This window comes from Balaenoptera physalus (assembly GCF_965194825.1).
Source record: "Balaenoptera physalus genome assembly, chromosome: 20".
NCBI classification, from domain to species: domain Eukaryota; kingdom Metazoa; phylum Chordata; class Mammalia; order Artiodactyla; family Balaenopteridae; genus Balaenoptera; species Balaenoptera physalus.
In genome coordinates this window covers 22,156,075-22,175,446 of record NC_138901.1, presented here as the reverse complement: position 1 = coordinate 22,175,446, position 19,372 = coordinate 22,156,075, and the positions used below count along the sequence as shown (strand labels likewise).

Genomic DNA, 19,372 nt, shown 5'->3' with positions numbered 1-19,372 from the left:
GCACTGCACTAGAGCATTGAATCTCAGAGGCATCGTTCACATTGTAGACATAGAGTAATATATATGAGCATGCGGTGGTCTCCCCATCAAGTCTTTGATTGGGAGGGGAGCCTACACAGGCACCCAGGGCCATGTATGGGAAAACACACTCACTGGCTCCCACATGTGCAAGTGGTTTGACCCCATCCAATCTGTGCTCCAGAGTCCTCTGGCTTTTCCTGACAGCCTGCCACCTGGGATGTGCTTCCCAGCCCATTCACTCTGAAGTGGGGATGCTTGCCAATTAGTGTTGACCTGCCATTCAGATTCAGGGTTGGGGAGATGTGTGTGGGTGAGAATGTGGGTTCAAGTGTGAATGTGGCTAGGGCTTCCATCGTTTGGGGTTCTGGAGTCCCCTGTCCCTGTCCAGGCAGAGCTGGACAGAGCTGAAGGTGTGTCTGTGCAGTGATAATTTCATCCAGTACCTGAAAGAATGCATATATTCTCTGGCTGCCAATTTAAAACGTTTATGCAAATTGATACATTGGACTGTAGTGGTCATACCACTAAGAGATTGGAAAGGCAAGCCACAGAGTGGAAGAAGAGATTTGTATAGGACTCATATCCAAAGTATATAAAGAGCTTGTACAAATCAATAAGAAAAAGATAGACAATTTGATAAACAATTGGATAGAAGGCTTGAAAAGGCAATTCACAAAAGAAGTCAATAAACGTATGAAAAAATGCCCAACTTTATTTGTCATCAGGCAAATGCAAATTAAAACCGCAATGAGGGACTCCCCTGGCGGTCCAATGGTTAAGACTCCATGCTTCCAATGCAGAAGGCGCGGGTTTGATTCCCGGTCGGGGAACTAAGGTCCCACATGTCGTGCAACGTGGCCAAAAAATTTTAAAATAAGCCAAACAAATACACAATGAGCTACCACTACACATCCATCAGAATAGCTAAAATGCAAAAGAGAGATAATGCCGTGTGTTGACAAGGATGTGGAGCAACCAGAACTCTTATCCTGCTGGTGGGAGTGTAAAGTGGTACAACCACTTGGGGAAAATGTCTCTATCTACTAAAGCTTAACATATACACCCTATAATCCAGCAGTTCCACTCAAGGATATATACTCAACAGAAATGTGTACACGTAGTCACCAAAAGACACTTCCAAGGATGTTCGTAGCCTCAGTATTCATAATATCCCCAAACCTGAAACTACCCAAATGCCCATCAACAGTAGAATGAAGAAATAGGGACTTCCCTGGTGATGCAGTCGTTAAAAATCCGCCTGCCAATGCAGGGGACACGGGTTCGATCCCTGGTCCGGGAAGATCCCACATGCCGCGGAGCAATTAAGCCCATGCGCCGCAACTACTGACCCTGAGCTCTAGAGGCTGCGAGCCACAACTACTGAAGCCCGCGCGCCTAGAGCCCGTGCTCCGCAACAAGAGAAGCCACTACAATGAGAAGCCCGTGCACCGCAATGAAGAGTAGCCCCCGCTCGCCACAACTAGAAAAAGCCTGTGAGCAGCAACAAAGACCCGACACAGCCATAAATAAATAAATAAATTTATTTAAAAAAAAAATTGTGACACATTCACACAATATTCACAGAATATTATACAGAAATGAGAATGAACAAACTATAACTACACACAAGGACAAATTTCACAAGCATAATGATGAGTGAAAACTGGACATAAAAGAATACTTATCATGTGATTCCCTTGATACTTTAGAAGTAAAGATAAGTGATTAGGCAGGGAAGTGATGGGAAGGGGGCACTAGCAGGACCTCTGGGTGAGGGTTGATAATGTGCTCTGTTTCTTGTGCTGGCTGCTAGTTACACTGGTGTGTTTAGTTTGCGAAAACCCATCGAACTGAACATTTACAATTTGTGCATGTTAATGTATGGGTGCTATTCTCAAATAAAAAGATGAAAAAAATTTTTTTAACATTTATGAGGCGCCCATTGGGATGAATTTAAGCTCTATGCCACTGATTAAACTCTCTCTGTCCTGTTCCTCCCCCCTCTCCTCTCCCCCCTCTTCTATTCCTGGTCCTCATCTAGATGCCAACATTCTCATTTTCCCAGGGCTGGCCTGCTTCTGGTTGCTCAGGTCATGTAGTTATATTCAAATATATATATATATATATTTTTAAAATTAATTAATTAATTTATTTATTTTTGGCTGTGTTGGGTCTTCGCTTCCGTGCGAGGGCTTCCTCCAGCTGCGGCAAGCGGGGGCCTCTCTTCATCGCGGTGCGCGGGCCTCTCACCACCGCGGCCCCTCTCCCTGCAGAGCACAGGCTCCAGACGCGCAGGCTCAGCAATCGTGGCTCATGGGCCCAGTTGCCCCGCGGCACGCGGGATCCTCCCAGACCAGGGCTCGAACCCGTGTCCCCCGCACCGGCAGGCAGACTCTCAACCACTGCGCCACCAGGGAAGCCCTCAAATATATTTTTAAAAAATTTTGTTAGAGGAAGGAATGCTATAAATTTGTTTTTCACAAAGATGCTGTATAGACAAGTGCAGTCCTTGCCTGGAAGCCTTGTTTCTCATTTGATGTTTTATCAGTTGGAATTAGGTTCAGCTTTTTTTTTTTTTTTTTAATAATTTTTTAAAAATTAATTTATTTTATTTATTTATTTTTGGCTGCGTTGGGTCTTCGTTGCTGTGCGCGGGCTTTCTCTAGTTGTGGCGAGTGGGGGCTACTCTTCGTTGTGGTGGGAGGGCTTCTCACTGCAGCAGCTTCTCTTGTTGCGGAGCATGGGCTCTAGGTGTGCGGGCTTCAGTAGTTGTGGCTCATGGTCTCTAGAGTGCAGGCTCAGTAGTTGTGGCACACGGGGCTTAGTTGCTCTGCGGCATGTGGGATCTTCCCGGACCAGGGCTCGAACCCGTGTCCCCTGCATTGGCAGGCGGATTCTTAACGACTGTGCCACCAGGAAAGCCCTAGGTTCAGCTTTGAGTGAAGATAAACTCAAATCAACAAGGCCTTAAACCAGTGGTCCTTAAACTTGAGCATGCATCAGAATCACACAGAGGATTTGTTAAAACACAGATAAACTATTGTAAATCAACTATATCTAAAAAAAAAAAAGTTAAAACAATAAAATAAACAGTATGAACTTAAAAAAACAAACAACCATATTGCTGGGCCCCATTCCCAGATTCTAGTTCAGTAGGACTAAGATGGGGCTTGAGACTGTGTAGTTTTAACAAGTTGCCAGGTGATAATGTTGCTATTGATCTGGAGACCTCACTTTGAGAATGACTTCCATAAACACACAGGGTTTTATTTTCTCATGTGAAAAGCCCAGAGGTTGGCAGCCCAGGGTTGGTGTGGCATTGAATTGTCAGGGACCCAGGGTCCTTCAAGCTTTTCATTCTGGCTGCCTTACGTGGCATTTGCCTCATGGTCCCATATGGCTGCTTCAGCTCCAGCCATTAGGTCTTCCTCCAACAAACAGGAAGGAGGAAGAAGCAGGAAAACAAACCCATAGTGTTATGGTGCCTTAAAGTGCCTTTAAAGACACTTTCTGGAAATTATAAACAGCACTTCCATTTGCAATTGATTGGCCATAATTTAGTCACATATACAAAACTAATTGCAAGGGAGGTTGGACAGTGTTTTTTTTATTCTGGATGGCCAGGTGCCAGCTAAGTCAGGAGTTCTCTGACTAATGAAGAAGGGAAGAATAGATATTGAGGGCAACAAGGAAGTGCCAAAGAGCACACCCCACCCCATTTGCCCAGGGCTAGGGAAACCAGGGTCATCAGGTTAAGATTAGGTGACCTCAGGTAAGGCAAGTCACCTTACCTTCATGTGTCTGTGAAATGGGGACTCATTCACGTCTTCATCTGACACACATTTATTGATGCTCTTCCCTGGCCTGGTACTGGGCTGGGGGCCAGGATGGAGAGGAATAAGTCCAGGGCACTGTAAGCAAGGTGCCCACAGTGGAGGGTCCAGATGGACAAATACCTCTGCCCTCCCAATGCAGGGTATTGAGGGTTATGCTGCGTGGAATGCAGGGAGGGGCCCTGACCCAGCTGCGGAGTGGGAGAGGGGTTGACCCTTACAAACAGCTTCCTCCTACCTTTAGTTTTGTTGTAGGATCAAATGAAAACAATGGATGTGAGCATGGCTTGTTGCTTTTCTCTCTGAGACATGGACCCAAACTGGGTATATGGGGTGGAATTCCCAGTGCCGCCAAGCCTTGCCAGTAGGAGAGGTGATCTGGGGAGAGGGTGGTGGAAGCTTTAAGAGTGGATGGAAACTGGGAACGCTCTTCCCCCAGAAAGATGTACTTTCACACAAATTTTGCCACACAATGTCAAGGCGTTCAGAGACCCCTGAAGCTTATTGAAGGGCCCCATTTAAGAACTCTGATCATAGAGAATATATTCATCTTTTGGCTAGTGGTGATTTTTAGGAGCCCCAGGCTCTGGGACAGCAGTTTCAAGAGGTTTTCCTGAATAGCCCCAGTTCTGGAGCCGGAACTTTAAGCAGGAAGATTGCTGTGGCAGTGGCAGAGGTGGCTCTGAGACTGGGCTGTACTTGCAAGGGATCCCAGAGCTGGGCAGAGGAGACAGAACAGAGCAGGGCAGAGGGGAGCAGGAGAAAGTGGACAGAGGATGGAGGAGGGCAGAAGCGGAGGACCATGAATGCATCCTGCAGGGGAACAGGCAGGCCTATGTTGCCTGCAGCGAGGGTGGGTGGACATCAGAACAGGCTTCAGGCCAGCACCCTCTGGCTGGGGGCAGCACCCCCTGTATCCCGTAAGAGGTGAAAAATCCTGGTGGAGGGGTTGTCAAGGAAAGGCCCCGGGAACCCTAATTTCCTTGCAGCGGCCCAGGCCTCGGTCTTCCTGGGAGGCGCCACGAGGGCGGGTGGTGGGTTGTTTTCTTGTTTTCTCCTCTCTCTGCTGTCACTCTCCACCCCTCACCCCTGATGGATGGCCCAGACTGAGTCACACTAATGGCTTTTTTTTCACACACAGAGCCCTCAGAACTAATGAAGCTGCTAACAAGTGATTGAGTAAATGAGTCGAGGCCGCTTTATCACTCCCCCTGCAACAGCGCTCCCCATGTTGGGGTTGGGGGGGGCGGGCTGAGGAACAGGCCACGGGCTGCATAGTGGCTCATGGATACTGGGGACATAGGATAGGGTGGTGGATGGAATCTGTTACTTGGGCTGGGCAAGGAGGTGGAGTGGCGGGGAGAGAAGGGGGAGATGCTGGGTGAAGGAGGAGAGGAAAACAGGTAGAAAGGGAGTTGGTGAGAATTGTGGGGAGAGATGGGGAGATGCAGGTGGCAGGGATGCAGAGAGGGAAGGGGAAGGGATATGTGGGGTAGGTGGAGTGAGGGTCCTCCTTCCTACCAGGCACTGGGGTACAAAGAGCGGAGGCCCCAGGCCTTGGCCTTGAGGAGACCACAGTTGGGATGGGGAGGGAGACAGATATATCCATCATTTTAGTTATCAAAAGAAGCTGGTGACACTGGCTTTATTATTCCTTTTTTACAGTTAGGCTCAGAGAGGTCAGGCAACTTTCTCAAAGTCACACAGCTGAGAAATGCAAGTGAAATTCAAGCCCGGAGCAGTGTGACTCCAGAGTCCAGGCCCTTTCCACTACCCCTGATTTGCAAGTATGTGGAAGCGGAAGGCAGGATCAGAAACCACTAAGAACAGATTACTCTGGGTTGATCTGATTTGCCCCATTGATGGGATTACTTGCTCCGGGGTGGAGGTGCTGCAGGCTCCTTGTGCCTGGACTTCGGTAAAGCACCCGAAAAATCTCTCCTGACATCCTGTGGAGACAAGGGTGAAGTGTGGGCGAAATGGCTCAATGGCTGGAAGAATTTCTAATTAGATGTGGGCCGATTCTAAAGACAGTTGCCGGCAGAGCCGACCTATCAGTTGGAGGCAGTGACTTTGGACCATGGGGTTCTGTCCTTCGTCCTGTCGTGCTTAACATTTTTTTCCTTTTCCCCTCCCCTGTATTTAACGCTTATTACCCAAGTAATTTATATCTGCTGTAGAAAAAGATACACTAGGGGCTTCCCTGGTTGTGCAGTGGTTAAGAATCCGCCTGCCAATGCAGGGGACACGGGTTCGAGCCCTGGCCGGGGAAGATCCCACATGCCACGGAGCAACTAAGCCCGTGCACCACAACTACTGAGCTCGCGTGCCTAGAGCCTGTGCTCCGCAACAAGAGAAGCCACCACAATGAGAAGCCCGCGCACCACACCGAAGAGTAGACCCTGCTCGCTGCAACTAGAGAAAGCCGTGCACAGCAATGAAGAACCAAAGCAGCCAAAAATAAATAAATAAAATAAATAAAAGAAAAAGATACACTATAGATAAGCAAAAGAAAGAAAAAGCATCCTAAATCTCACTAACAACACTCACTGAACAGTCTCTTCAACCTGCTGTAAGTTTGAAAATTTTCATAATGAGATGCTGTGGGTTAAAAACCCACAACAAAAGGTTACCTGCTGTTCACATTTAGGGTGCATCCTGCCACTCTCTATTGCAGATAATAGCCATAAAATGTAGCATTTTATCGGGCACTTACAATGAGTTGGCAACGGTACAGAGCAACTTGCAGGCCTCATATCATTCTGTCCTCGTAATATTTTTCAGGCACTTTTATGATCTACTTTTCACAGATGACAAAGCCGATGCTCAGAGAGGAAATAACTTGCTTTGGTCGCGGCGGCTAGTGAGCAGCCGGAGCAGGGTTTGAACTAGGATTTGTCAGACTCCGGAGCCGAACGCTGAGCTTCTACGGGACCCCGTGCGCCATAAGTGCGTCAGGACCCACCCCCCCACAGTCCACCGCTTACCACCTCACCCCCTCCTGGGGGCTGTCTGTGCAGGATGATCATGAATCCTCATGTTGCTTCCCTTTAGCTTGCACAGGTGGTGTCCTGGGTGGCGACACCACCTGGGATGTGACCCTGCAGAAGGCAAGGACCTCAGTAAAGCTGGAGATTCTCCTGGTCTTTAAGCAGCCCCCCCAGTGGGTGTTTCTCGTATGTTTCTTACACAGGCAGGTTCCTCGGCTTGGAAAAGCCAGGAATTTATTTTCTTTCGAAGTAACAAACAGTTTTAGAAAACTTATTACTTGCCAGGTGCTGTTTTAAGCACTTTAGAGATAGTAACTTAAAAAAGAAAAGATTAAAAAAATTAACATGCAGTAAAATTGACTTTTTTGGTTGTTGTACAGTCCTGAGTTTTAACACCTGTATGGATTCCTGTAACCAGGATACAGAATAATTACATCACTCTGAAGGACTCCCTAATGCTGTCCCTTTGTAGTCATGCCTCCTCCAAGCCCTAATCTTTGGCAACTACTGATCTGTTCTCCATCACTATAGTTTTATCTTTATAAGGATGTCATATAAATGGAATTATACAGTCTGTAACCTTTGGAGACTGGCTTTGTTCACTCAGCCTGATGCCCTTGACATTAATCCAATTTGTTCCATGCATCAATAGTTCATTCCTTCTAATTACTGAGTAGTAAATTTCCCAATATACGGATGTACCATTGTTTATTCAGTCACTCATTGAAGGGAATTTGAGTTGTTTCCAGTTTGGGATAATTATGAATAGAGCTGCTGTACACATTCGTGGACAGATTTTTGTATGGACATCTGTATTCATTTCTCTGGGATAAATGCCTTGGAGTGGGATTTCCGAGTCCTATGTAACTGTATGTTTAACTTTAGAAGAAAATGCCAATGTCATTAGACATCTGTCTGAAGCGCTTCCTTCAGCACTTCTTTTAGCACAGATTTGCTGGTGACGAATTCTCGTAGTTTTCCTTCACTGAGAATTTTATTTCACTTTCATACTTGAAGGATATTTTCACTGGATAGAGGATTCTGGGTTGACAGATATTTTCTTTTAGCCCTTAAAAAAGGTTGTTCCACTTCTTTCTGGTCTCACGGGTTCTGGGGAGAAATCTGAGGTCACTGATATAGTTTTTTTCTTACAAGCAACCCATTATTTTTCCTTGGCTGAGTCCCAAGGAAACAGCAGTATGATCATTATCGTGATCTGTCCTGCTTGGGTTTGCTGAGGTTCTTGAATTGGTAAACTTATGTCTTTTGCTAAATTCGGGAAGTTTTCAGCCATTCGTTCTTTTCTTTTTAAAATTAATTAATTAATTTTATTTTTGGCTGTGTTGGGTCTTCGTTGCTGCGCGCGGGCTCTCTCCAGTTGCAGCGAGAGGGGGCTACCCTTTGCTGTGGTGCGCAGGCTTCTCATTGCGGTGTAGCTTCTCCTGTTGCGGAGCACGGGCTGTAGGTGCATGGGCCTCAGTAGTTGTGGCTCACGGGCTCCAGAGCGTAGGCTCAGTAGTTGTGGCATGAGGGCTTAGTTGCTCCATGGCACGTGGGATCTTGCTGGACCAGGGCTCAAATCCGTGTCCCCTGCATTGGCAGGCGGACTCCCAACCACTGCGCCACCAGGGAAGTCTGCCATTATTTCTTCAAACACTTTTTTTTCTGTACTGCACCCTTTCTCCTTTACTTCCAGAACTCTGATGTCGTGACTATTAAACCATTTGGTATTATCCTTTCATATCCCTGAGACTGTTGGAGTTTTTTTTCAGTAGTTTTTTCTCTGTGACTTATTGATCTAGCTTCAAGTTCACTGGTTCTTTCCTCAGTTATCTCCATTCTGCTATTTGAGCCCATCCAGTGAATTTCTGTTTTGGTTAGTTTATTCTTTCAGTGCTAAAATTTCTGTTTGATTCTTTTTAATATCTTTTATTTAATAGCTGAGACTTTCTGTCCTTTCATTCATGTTAAGAGTATTTGCCCTTACTCCCTGGAGCATTTTAAATAGCTGCTTTGAAATCTTTGTCAGATAAATCCAAAATCTGTGTCATCTCAGCATTTGCATCTGTCTGTGTGAGGTGATGATTTCCCTGGTACTAGTAGGCTAAATAATGCTAGCTTTATCCTGGATATTTAATAATATTGTAAGAATCTGGCTACTGTTCAAATTCTTCAGAGGATGTTGGTAGTTTTGTTTTAGCAGGTGACTGACCCAGGTGGGTCCAGGCTGCAAGTCGTGCCCAGACTTCTGTGGGTTATAGTCTCAATGTCACTTCAAGGTCAAAGTTTTTGCAGTGCTATTCAGATCTGTGCCATGTGTGTAGCATCCAGTGGTCAGTCTGGGACCTGGGCAGTGACCTTACCCCAGTCCATTTCTCAAAGCCTTAGGTCTACTGCTTAGGACCAGATCCCCTCAGGTGCAGCTGACAGGTGAGCTCAGGGGTTCATAAACAGCTTGATGGGGATGCTTGTACTTCTCTGCGATTTTCTTCATACTTTCTGATTCTCTGGGGCATTTTTGTTCTCCAGTGAGAAAACTGGGGCTTGAGTTACCCTCCTCTGTGGCACGCTTCCTGTGACTGTGCCCATGTTCAAGGCCACATGGCAGGAAGACAAAGAGAAAAAAGCAGTGAGGTTCACCCCACCCACTTGAGACCACAGCTCTTTTGATCAGAGCGGGGAGACTCCCCTCCCTCAGAGTTTTAGGTGTCTGTGGGCCCCTGCAGCCACTGATGTAACTGTCACCACTGCCACTGCCATGGAATTGCCTGGGGTCTGGGGCACGAGAGAAGGCAGAAGAGGAAAACCAGGTCTCTTCCACCCTCTCTGAGGTTAGACTTCCCTCTTCCACTCCTTGAGGCAGAACTAGAGAGTTTCTGCTGGAGATCTTTCTCTTCACCCCAGTGCCCATTCTGGATTGGGAGCTGTCTTGTGTCCATGCTGGGGATACCAGAGGAAAAAATGAGGCACTCACTGCCAGTTCAGTGGGACTTCAAATTCTGTCTTTCTTCCCCAGTTTGTCTGCTGTTCTTTACTTTTTAGACTTTTCAGATGACTGCTCCGTGCCCTTCTGTCCAAGTTTTATAGCTTCATTCAGTAGGAGAGACAGGGTGGAGTGGGCTTACGCCTTCTTACCTGGAGTAAGACAAACACAGTATATACTTTATCCCATTTTATAGTTAGGGATAAAAATGTGTTATACAAGGTACACACTACCGTATATAAAATAAACAAAAGGACTTACTGTATAGCACAGGGAACTATATTCAATATCTTGTAATAACCTCCTAAGAATAGGAGTGCTTACATGGTGGGGATGTGCCTGGACCTCTGGGGGTCGGGGTGGAGCCCAGGGCCCCCTCACAGTATCTCATTCCAGGATTCACAACAAACATCAGCATTAAAATTTTTTTAACTAAAAAATTATTTTTAAAAATATTATTTATTTATTTGGTTGCGCTGGGTATTAGTTGCAGCAGGGGGGCTCCTTAGTTGTGGCTTGCCGACTCCTCAGTTGTGGCATGCGAACTCCTAGCCACGGCATGCATGCGGGATCAAGCTCCCCTACGGGGATCAAACCCGGGCCCCCTGCATTGGGAGCGCAGAGTCCTATCTACCATGCCACCAGGGAAGTCCCCTAAAAAATTCTTTTAATAGTGCTTTAAATTATTAAACTAATGTATATATACCCTATAAAAACATTCAAACTATATAGGAAATGGATAAAGTATTGGAGAAGCTCTTATTTGGAGAGAAGCAGGACTGGTTCATTGCCCAGTCTTTTGAAAAAGTCAGTTAAAGTTGGGCAATCATAAAAATAGACACAAATATGCCTTAGTCATTTTGTCTGGACTTCAAACATAAAAATGCACATTCAGGCACCCACCTCTCTTTGGGTCTCCTGAGTCCAGCTCGCCTTGTCTTTCCTGCATAAATCACACCCACAATCCCACAATCCATCACCTACTCTTTCCAGTTTCACTAAATGGGCCAAGAACTTAAAGACGCGTGTGAAACTCTCCTATGCAGGATCTGCCTTGATTTTTTAGGATTTTCCCTGAATATTTTACAGTTTTCCTTCACATTTAATCTCACATTTCAGCCTTTCCCTTTGTTGAGTCTTTCCAAAGCATTCAACTTACTTTTCAAGGAAACGACTCTTTATGCACTCATATCTCATCAGTGTGTGTAATATTTAATTGGATTATATAATTATATGATAACAGTGAAAGTATAACTGGCATAAATATCGAGAGAACATACCCAACTCACTCTTGGTAAACAGAAAACTCAACCCGGAGGGAGGGGAAGCCCTTGTTTTTTCAGACCATGGGGTTAGCAAACTATGGCCTGTGGACCTGTTTTGGTACATCCTGTAAGTCAAGAATGGCTTTGCATTTTTAAAAAAATTTTTATTTATTTATTTATTATTTATTTTGGCTGTGCCGGGTCTTAGCTGCGGCATGCGGACTTCTTAGTTGTGGCATGCATGCGAGATCTAGTTCCCCGAGGAGGGATCAAACCCGGGCCCCCTGCATTGGGAGCGTGGAGTCTTACCCACTGGACCACCAGGGAAGTCCCTACATTTTTCTTTTCTTTTTAAAATTGAAGTATAGTCGATTTACAATGTTGTGTTAGTTTCAGGTGTACAGCAAAGTGATTCAGTTATACATATGTGCGTGTGTGTGTGTGTATATATATATATATTCTTTTTCAGATTCTTTTCCCTTATAGGTTATTACAAGATATTGAGTATAGAGGCTTCCCTGGTGGCGCAGTGGTTAAGAATCCGCCTGCCAATGCAGGGGACATGGGTTCGATCCCTGGTCCAGGAAGATCCCACATGCTGTGGAGCAACTAAGCCTGTGCGCCACAACTACTGAGCCTGCACTCTAGAGTTCACGAGCCACAACTACTGAGCCCGCGTGCCACAACTACCGAAGCCCGTGTGCCTAGAGCCCGTGCTCCGCAACAAGAGAAGCCACCGCAATGAGAAGCCCACGCACCACAGCAAAGAGTAGCCCCCGCTCACCACGACTAGAGAAAGCCCGTGCGCAACAACGAAGACCCAATGCAGCCAAAAATAAATAACCTTTTAAATAAATAAATAAATGTCTATTAAAAAAAAAAGATATTGAGTATTGTTCCCTGTGCTATACAGTAGGTCTTTGGCTTTACATTTTTAAATGGTTGAAAAAGTCAAAAGAAGAATAATATTTCATGACGTGAAAATTATATGGCATTCAACCTTCTATGTCCACAAAGTTTTATTGGAGCCCAGTCACATCTATTCATGTTTTGCATAGTCCTATGGCTGCTGTTGCACTACAATAGCCAAGTTGAACAGCTGCAACAGAGACTAAAATATTTAATATTTTGTCCTTTGCCAAAGACTTTGCTGATATCTGTTCTAGGGAGGAGCCTGAGCCTTGGGTATGTACCATGCCACAGGTGTCTGGTCACTGCGTTTTACAGAAGGACCTGCAACTTTGGGCAAGGGGAGGTCTCATAGGAGAACTACTATCATAAGAAGTGAAAATCCTTTCTTTCTTTCTTGGCATTACTGCCTCGCAAACCTACTCCCAAGATATGACTAGCATCCATGGTGTGATAGTTTGGATAACTCCCGTTCACTGCACTCACTCACCATGGTCCCACTTGTCCTCCATCAGTGATTCGTCCAGGATGGAGGATCATGGGAAATCGAGAGTGCCTCTGCCTACTTCCCTACCATTTGTCCCAGGAGATGACAAAGCTTTCTGGACTGTGGGTAATATCCCTTTGGAGAGAAGTGGCCATTTTTCAGTGGTGTCAACTGGCCACTTTTCACTCTCTGCTTCATTCTGTGCAAAGAGCCAGAGTGTTTTTAAGTAAGAGGACATTTATACTCATGACAAAATGAACAAACTTGCACTTCTGTAAGCACCATCATAGGAGCCAATATTTTCCTGGGCTGCAGCCAGTAATCAAGATGGCAAAGAGAGTTTCACATGGGTGAATAAACGAGAAGCCTTAACAATCAGAGAACTGACAGATCCAGCCCCTACCATAGATATCCTCTGATTTTTCCACTATCTTCTCCAGTGGATTTTGTCAGCTAGATGAAAGGCTGTCAGTACTGTACGGACATAAATGGAAGTTGTTCTTGGGTGAAACGTGTGGGACGTTTGCAGCTGTGAGAAGTGTGTGTGCGTGTGTGTGTGTGCTCTCGCATGTGCACTCCACCAACATCTCTTGGCGGGATCATAACAGTAGGCTCCTAATTGGACTCCTGCTTCCGATTTTGCCCCTCTTCAGTCTGTTCTCAACACAGCAGCCAGAATGCTTCTTAAAAATGTAAGTCATTGTGATTAAGATACACACACTACTATATATAAGATAGATAACCAACAAGGGCCTATTGTATAGCACAGGGAACTCTACTCAACATTCTGATAACCTATATGAGAAAAGAATCTGAACAAGAATAAATATATGTATACGTATAACTGAACCTCTTTACTGTACACCTGAAACTAACACAACATTGTAAATCTACTATACTCCAATAAAATTTAAAAAAATTAGATTGCGGTGATGGTTGTACCACTCTGAATATTCCAAAAGTCACTGAATTGTTCTCTTAAATGGGTGAATAATATGGTATATGAATTATATCTCAATTAAAAATTATATCTCAATAAAGCTATCTTTAAATGCACAGATTTATGTAAAAAAAAATAAGTCAGCTCATGTCACTCCTCCAACCAAAGCTCTCATCTCATTCTGAGCAAAAGCCATCTTATTCCTCCCGGCAGCCTAAAAGGTCCTACATGATCTGATCCCCTGCTGCCTCCCTGATCTCAGCTCCTTCTGACTCTTCCCATTGCTCACTCCACTCCAGCCATACAGACCTCCTCGCCATTCCTCAAACTGCCAAGTGTACTCCCACTTCAGGGCCTTTGCACTTGCTCTTTCCCCCACCTGGAACATTCCTCCCAAGGTAGCCTCGTGGTTTGCTTCTTTAATTCCTTCAAATGTCATCTTATAGGTGAGCCCTTCCCTGACCATCCAACATAAAACAAGTCCCCCGCACCCCAGCATCCTTATCCTCCTTACCTTGATTTTTTTCTATGGCACCTACCATAATAGACATACTACACGATTCCTTGTTTTTTCATTTATTTTCTATTTCCTGTGCTGACTTAAAAAAAAAATGCATAACGTGAGAGTTGCGAGTTAAGTTTTATTTGGGGCAAAATGAGGACTATAGCCCAGGAGGCAGCATTTCAGATAGCTTTGAGAAACTGCTCCAAAGAGGTAGAGGGGAAGGTCAGTATATATGTGATTGTGGTGAAGGGGGAGTACATGCAATCAAGCACATTTTTTTTTTGCGGAAGGTTTCTGCTAGTCACGAGGAGCAGATGTCACCATGAAGGATTTTATTGTTTTTCTAAGTATGAGGAGATACAAGAATTGGGCTCATAAAATCGGCTCCTGAAAATATCTAACTATCTGAAGACCTGTTCTGCCAGTTTTTCCCAGAGCACAGAGTGCCTCATTTCTGCTCTCCACCCTGAGCTCCTTTCAGGGGGTGTTGAAAGTCAGCAGCTGCAGAAGCGCATGATTTAATCCTTGCAGAGGTAGATGGCAAGTGCCACTGGCAAGTCCCAATTTGTAGTTGACACCTGCCACTAGAATGTAAACTCCATGAGGGCAAGGATTTTGCCTGTTTGTTCACTGCTCTGTCCCTGGTGCTTAGAACAGTGTCTGGCACAGAGTAGGGGCCTAATAAGTGCTTGTTGAGTGAGGATTGAATCACTCTTGCTGCATGGCCACTTGCTGTGTATAGACCCTTGGGCACGAGGCCTTGCCTGAGGGTAGACTAACACTGCCCAGTGGATGGTATATCAGAGAGGGGCCTTGTACGGGGGAGGTGGTGGAGGGTGGGCGGGGGGGTACAAAATTAACCCTCTGGGGATGAATGGCATGGGCTACTCTCTCTTGATGAGTAGGCCTTGAGCCCACTGGGCAAGGGCAATGGTCAACTGGGGTCCAAGCCCATGGCCTCCTTGACCCCTGGGGTGGACTTGCTAGGTGTTCTGAGAATGGGGATCAAGGGAACCCCAGTGATTCTGTCCCCACTTCCCTTTGAGGACAAGTTGGAGGCAGGTGCTAGTCCCAAGTCTACAATAACAACTATTTTGAAGTTTCTCCCCTCACAGATGTCAGCCCCCCACCCTCCAGACATGTCTCAAAGCGACTGAATCATGGATCAATAATGGTGATGGGTGTGTGGGTCGTGGGGGTAGCTGAGCCCATTGATCGAGGGCTGAGGCATCCTCAACAAATTAATAATCCTCAGCAAATTAATAAGCTCTTCAATGAGGCGGTGGTGATTAATGAACCAATCAGCCGCCCCTGTAATTGTGGAGTGGAAGCCTGGCTCCTGGTCCACCTCTTCCGGTCCCATTTGCTCTCACTCTAAAGGTAAACAGGGAAGCGACTTCTTGAGAGGTTGAACCCTGAATCCGGGCCTTCCCCCATGCCTTCTAACTTCTCCTCCCATCTATCCTCAGACACCCACTCCCCAAGGTGTGAGGGGGTTCCAGGAATGCCACAAATTCCCTGTGGGCATCTCATAACACCTGTCATCTCTCTCTGCCTGGGATCAGCATGCTAGAAACCCCAGCTGGTGCTGCAGTGTTAGTAAACAGCCCCTCGCTCAGATGTCCCTGCCCCCTTTAGCCTGCAGGCTCCTTGTCTAGGCCTTGACCCCTGGGAGTATAGCTGTCCTCATCAGTCCCCCGGCTGCCCTCTCCGTCTCTAGGCTGAGCACCTGTCTTTTCTCTTCCCAAGGCCTCTGGAGGAGTGGAGTTCTTTTATTTCTGTTGTTTCCTCTCCAAACTGACCCAGGCTTGTTCCCCTGTATTTCTCTGTCGCTATGTTCTTGGAACTCCTCAGACAGGGGCTCTACAAGGATGGTGCCTCCTCTCTCAGATTGGGGCTCCCCAGTGAAACTGCTGCTCTTCTCACCACAGACTGGGAGTCCCCAAGGATGTGGCCTGGGGTTCCTGGAGAACAGGGTTGTGCCTTGCCCCTCAGATGAGAGCTCCCTAAGAAGAATGCTTTGCCTCTGCTCTCTGAGGATGGGGTCCATGTCCCCTCGTCCTGGTGTCTTCTTCCACCTCCATGCTCGGCACACCGACCGGGCCTTTCTTGGGATGTGTGGGGCCCATAGGACCCAAGTGGCTGATAAGCAGCCATTTCCGGAGAGTGCAGGTGACTGAACCCATAAAAAGGTAATTGAGAGAGCCCTGGACTCTCCACCTCCAGAGAGAACTCTAAAAATAACACCCACAGCCATCTGTCCTGGAGGGTGGCGGGTCTGGCCCACAACTAGGGGCCTGGACAGCCCCCTCCTGCTTGTGTGGGCTGATGGGATGCCTGGAAGCACTGGAGGATCCAGCCAGGCCAGGGAAAAGGAGCTGGAAATGGCTTTATGGGGAGACTCCCCAGTAGCCCTCTCTTTTCCTGCTGGGGGCAGGTGGCTCATGGGGTTAGCAGACCCCATACTTAGCTTCCCTCCCCTTGCTCCCTGCCTGACTCCTAAGCCCCATGGTTATCCTAGGTAGTAAGCCTTTCTGTCCACCATGATTGAGTGGGACTCTTCCTGGGGTCTGCCTCAGCCTCTTTGTCTTGTCTGAATCCTGGGTGACCGTGGCTGTTGTTTCCTTACCTCTTAGAGCTTTAGTTTCCTCATCTGTAAAATGGGGAGAAACTCAGCTCATTGTGTTTTGGGGCCTGAAATCATGTACTGCCCAGTACACAGTAGGTGCTTAATAAACAGGAGTCCTTTCCTGTTTCCTTCAAAGGCCCTGGCTGAGGATATTTGCCCCTGAGCCCAGTGGAGATTGTGATGGGCTGGGGATGGTGACATGTTCTTGGGCAGCCCTGGCATCACTCAATCCCATAAGACACCAGTGCCCTGAGTGATACCTGGATGGAGATGGGGGCACATTGCCTTGCAAGGGGTCTCTGTGCAAGGCTTCTGGACCTGAGTCTGTATGTGTCAGGCTGGGTGCACAGGTGGCTGACTCAGCTGCTTCTGGGGAGGGGACTGGGTTTTGCCTCCTCCCGCCCCTCTCCCCAACTCTTTTTTTACTTTTTTAATTTATTTATTTTTATTTTTGGCTGTGTTGGGTCTTTGCTGCTGCGCATGGGCTTTTCTCTAGTTGTGGCGAGCAGTGGCTACTCTTCGTTGCGGTGCGCGGGCTTCTCTTTGGGTGGCTTCTCTTGTTGCAGAGCACGGGCTCTACGTGCACGGGCTTCAATTGTTGTGGCACTAGGGCTCAGTAGTTGTGGCTCTCGGGCTCTAGAGCGCAGGCTCAGTAGTTGTGGCGCATGGGCTTAGTTGCTCCGCAGCATGTGGGATCTTCCCGGACCAGGGCTCGAGCCCACGTCCCCTGCATTTGCAGGCGGATTCTTAACCACTGCACCACCAGGGAAGCCCTCCCCAACTCTTTAACAGACAGGAGACATAGTGGGGTGTCCAGAGAGGCCTCTCCTCCAGGACATCATAAACAGCAGGTCAAGAGCCAAGGTTATAGCTCCCATCCCTGCCTCCGGTAGAGAGAGAGTTTTCCCCACAGGTCCTGTCACTCCTTGGTCCTCCTCCAACATATTATGGAGTAGGGGTTGAAAAGGCTGCCTTTTGGAAGGATTGGGCACAGGTCCCGCAGGCTGGAAGAAGTGGGTTTGGCCTCCTGCCCCCCTCCCTCCAAGCCCCCACTCCCGCCCGTGGACAGGCTAGGAAAGATGGAATCTCCACCCTGATCCTAGGGGTCATTCCAGGAACCTAGATCCAAATGCTTCACTTCCTCCGAAGGCTAGACCTGCTGTTGGGGGGCTGTGGGGTGACGATGGGGTTCCGGCTAGGCACCCTATCCAGAGGTACCCTGAGTCCGAGTGTGGGAGCTCCCCCCTCCCCCGGCTCCTTGGAGGTGGAGACATCACGCACTGTCTGGGTGTAAGCTCAGCGATCTGGCATGGGGTGGAGGGAGGAAGGAAGAAGAGCCCTCCCCCCTCCGGCTCCCCCTCCCTTTCCAGGCCTGGATATAAGCCCCGCAGGGAAAGCCCCGAGCTGAGGAGGCCGAAGCCCGACCTGCAGCAGCCGAGCCCTTGGGACTCCTCTCGTCTTCCATCTCCTGATCATCTCTGCCTCTGGAGCTGTCGCTGTGAGTGGCCTGGGACCCAGGAACGGTCTGGTGCTGGGGATCCCAGGCTATCTGGTGGGGAAACTGAGGCTAGGATGGGGGAAACTGGGACTGAGTGGCGGGAAGCTGGATTGGAAGGGGGCCAGCCGACGTGGGAAGGAGAGGCGGGGGAGCCCCCATTGCCAGCATAGCCTTCTTCCTCCATCTACCCTTCTGGGTCACACGGGTGGAGGCAGGCAGGGCTCATGCCCCTCTGACAGATGAGGAAACTGAGGCCAGAGACGGTGCAGTGCCTGAGAACACACAGCGAGCAGGTGGCTGACCCTTGGTCGGGTACCAGCCCCAGACAGGCCGCTGGAGCGTGGGCCCCACGGCAGCCTCAGCCTCCTGCCTCGGCGGTAGAGGCTCGGGCTGACTCCAGTGCCCCTTCTCCAGATGGTGACGGTGCGCAGGCCGTGGCCCGCCATGGCCACAGTGCTGCTGGCCCTGCTCTTCTGCCTGGGGACGCTGGTCGACGCCTACCCCCCCAAACCCGAGGCTCCCGGCGCACTCGCCTCGCCGGAGGAGCTGAAGCGCTACTACCTCTCTCTGCGCCACTACCTCAACCTGGTCACTCGGCAGCGGTGAGCTCGTGCTCGGGGTGGGCGGGGCGGGGTCGCCACTAGGGGCGCGGCCGGGCCTGACCCCGCCCATCACTGGCCCCGCCCCGCAGGTACGGGAAACGTGACATCTCGGAAGCTCTACTCTCCAAACTGCTCTTCCCCGATCCCGAGGACCGACCCGTCAAGTCGCGGTAAAAGCGCCCCGCCACACGCCCTGTCTCCTGGAGCGTGGCCTGGTCCTACTGCCACCCTGGCACCGCCACCTAGTACTTTCCCCAAGTCTCGCCTCCCCAGATCCGACGCCGGGCTCCGTGTGATTCCTTTCCTTTCCCTCCTACAGGCCAGAAGGCGCCTACCTGTGGTGAAGACCCCCAAGGCCTCCTGAGAGATATGCTAATACACCGACCTCATTAGCATGTTTGCTCCTGACCCCGGAACCTGGATTCCTCTCCCGCTTGCTGCGTCTGGGGAGGCATCGGGGTGGGCTCCTCATTCCATTTCTCGGTAGCCCCGCCCCTTGGTCCCTAAATAAAGAGCAAATTTCACTGAAATGGAAAGCGTGGGTTTCTATTTCCTTTCCCTTCTCCTTCGTGGAGGTGGCATCCAGGTGGGAGTGGAGGGTGGAGACGAGAGAGCTGGGAGGATAGAAGATGGCACGTGAGACAAAAGGCGCCCCAGGCCAGGGCTGGGGTGGAGTTGTTGCGGGGGGCGCTCTCTCTGATCCGAGCTTA

General features: G+C 48.4%; 1 protein-coding gene across 1 annotated transcript; it reads left to right on the top strand.

Annotated features, from left to right (window-relative positions):
• The first annotated feature begins 17,663 nt into the window (after positions 1 to 17,663).
• Positions 17,664 to 19,284, top strand: PYY (peptide YY). The gene is made up of 3 exons (XM_082440272.1): positions 17,664 to 18,662; positions 18,752 to 18,832; positions 18,982 to 19,284. Exons 1-3 carry the CDS (start codon positions 18,475 to 18,477, stop codon positions 19,004 to 19,006), a joined length of 294 nt encoding a protein of 97 aa, XP_082296398.1. The 5' UTR covers positions 17,664 to 18,474; the 3' UTR covers positions 19,007 to 19,284.
• Positions 19,285 to 19,372: the final 88 nt, after the last annotated feature.